The sequence below is a fragment of the Uloborus diversus genome, chromosome 5 (assembly GCF_026930045.1).
Source record: "Uloborus diversus isolate 005 chromosome 5, Udiv.v.3.1, whole genome shotgun sequence".
NCBI classification, from domain to species: Eukaryota; Metazoa; Arthropoda; class Arachnida; order Araneae; family Uloboridae; genus Uloborus; species Uloborus diversus.
The window spans coordinates 5297686-5300228 of NC_072735.1; the positions used below are offsets into that span (position 1 = coordinate 5297686).

The 2543-nt window shown below is 32.8% G+C and overlaps 1 protein-coding gene across 1 annotated transcript in view; it reads left to right on the forward strand.

Annotated features, from left to right (window-relative positions):
• Window positions 1–2031, forward strand: part of LOC129222416 (cell adhesion molecule Dscam2-like) — a gene marked incomplete in the record, with an annotated part of 184272 nt that extends 182241 nt beyond the window's left edge. The window contains 1 exon segment of the mRNA XM_054856926.1: window positions 1710–2031. Within this exon segment, the coding sequence (XP_054712901.1) occupies window positions 1710–1720 (11 nt within the window).
• Window positions 2032–2543: the final 512 nt, after the last annotated feature.

A 2543-nucleotide genomic window follows, 5' to 3' on the forward strand; every position in this document is an offset into this window, starting at 1 on the left:
AATGGCGATGCCGGGCTGATGAGTGCTAATAAGCACGAAACTGCAGTCCTCGGCTGGAAATGACTGAGCTGGCGGTGTATTTCACGAATGTTTACTATGTCAAATTAACGTTCACATTTAGAGCAGAATAAATAAGGAGTATTGTTTATTTGTATCCCACTATCAAAGCAATGATTTGACTAGTACTGTGTTGGAACTTTCGCACTTCAGTGATGCTAAAGGAAGGAAATCCTTTCACGAAACTGATATTTAGTAGTCAGTATTGAAGATGATACTACGCGTAGCGATTCCGTAGCGAAAACTCTCATGTTCGGGCGAGAAATTCACATTAGCTCTAAAATTCGTGTCTCGAGAAAAAACTCGCGTTATAGACGTTTTGCCGTAAGTCTAATCGCGTTGTAGCGCGAGTAGACTGTAGTTTGTTCATTATTTTCCCTTAAAAATTAAAACATAAAAATTTTTGGTTTTTGTAAGCATGAAATATATTATACGTTTCTAACATAATTAGAAAGATACTTTTTAACCAGTACCCACAATGTTTGCCTTCATACGGATCCATTATGAAAATGCATTCGTTAATACTATTTGCAGCATTCAAAAGCAAAACGAAACAAAAAAATAAACAACCACAAGCTAATTTTTGCACTTAAGTTTTATTCTACTTAATTAATTTTTCTTTTTTGTATTTAAAGTTTTATTGAGGCAACGACGGCATTAATTTTTCCTACTACATCATAAACTGTTTAACTTGATATAAATTTCCGTTTGTCATTTTTTTGCGAATATTATGAAGGTGATAGTATTGTTCATTATTTTTTAATTTTTTTTTCATTTACAATATTTTTAAATTCTTTCTTTCTTTCTTTTTTTGAGAGGCGGGGGGTGGTGAAATCCGTTTGAATTAATGAGACGAAATAATATTCAATGGTATAGTCTTAGGGAGAATCCAGCCTGAAAAGTCCTTCTAAAAACATTGTTGAATGACCCTATTGATACTCCAATTCAGGGGCGAGCACAGAGGTGTGGGGGGGGGGTGAGAAAGGACCCGAGCGTGAAAGGAACCCAATATTTTTAAAACTAGGGTAGAAATATAGGGGTGAACAAAATGGAGGAGGCTCAGAAAAATCATTTGTGACGGGCCCCAAAATTTCTTTGCACGCCCCTGCTCCAATTTAGTAGTGTATTTTACTGATCAATCAAAATTGCGTATGACGTTGACAATAAAGTTTAGTTCCCGGATCGTCTGCTTTTTTTCGCATGTATAAATATTGTTTATTTTTATTGGTTCTCTTTTAATCTTTATTTTGTTAAACATTTTTTTTTCAGACAATAAACCTTATCCTGTTGATTCCTTTTTTCTTCAATATTTTTTTTAGCGATGTCTTGCTGATTGGATATGTAAACGTTATTATTTTATTTTTCAGTTTTAAACTCACAGATACTGTACTTGTGTTTGATATTTGTTACGTTTTTTTTTTTAAATTGTCAATAAAGCTAGTAAAATTTTCAACAAATGCCCAACGGTATACATACTCAAAAATTTACAGTTACGTAGGATAAATTATTCTTTTACAAATATACATTGTTTTAAGGATCATGATGCAAAATTGTAACACTTAGTTTGTGTTTATGGCTTGTTACATGCAATTTTTTTCTTCTGAATGCAAGCACGAAATAAAATAGTGCTACATTTATTATCTATTTTATAGGTTTTTCATAAGTTAAAGATCTACCAAGAAAATAACGAACACGAGGCTTCATGTGTCATATATGCTTCAGGAATCGAGCATTTGTCCGAAAAACAATGGTATTGTACTTTTTATGAAGGTTCAAGACGGCGGGTAAATTTTAACATTATTAAGTAAAACATTCCAACTTATTCTTCACAAAGAAATATCACCAATGTTCAATCCATTTGTATATTCTCATAATTTTGTAAAAATACAGCTTTCATAATTGTTGTTGTCATGAATAAGCATATGAAATGATGAAATATGTAATTTTGACATTACAGTGAGATGTTAAATAAAATTAAAACTCATAAAATGTTCTTTCATTTCATTTGTGTGTATATGTGTGTGTGTTTGTGTTTTTTTCAACTTGATACATTTTTGGTAGGATTAACGTAAGTTTCTTAATTTAGTGGAAACATTAAAATGGAATACAAACATAATGTTAATATACGAGACGTTTTTTTTTTTAACCCGAAATTGCTCGCGCAGTGTATAACATACCCCACATCTTCGCTTTCAATCACATTTCTCTCCACCTTTTTTTTGGAAGTGGACGATTCCTTGAGTAGCTGTCCTATAGGTCATAACCTTGAAGGGGTAGAAACGGTGGGGACATTCTAAAATTAGATTCTTTGGAATTGACTTCTACGGGTGTATCATACCCTGCGCGAGTATTTCTGCTACAGTTCTGAACTAAAGCAAACGCAATGCTTCCAAGAGATTTAAAATTAAAACTAGGATCTAGTGAAGACTTTTCATCCCCTGCTAAAAAAGCAAAGTCAACGTACAAAAGCTGTACTAAAGCCCCAA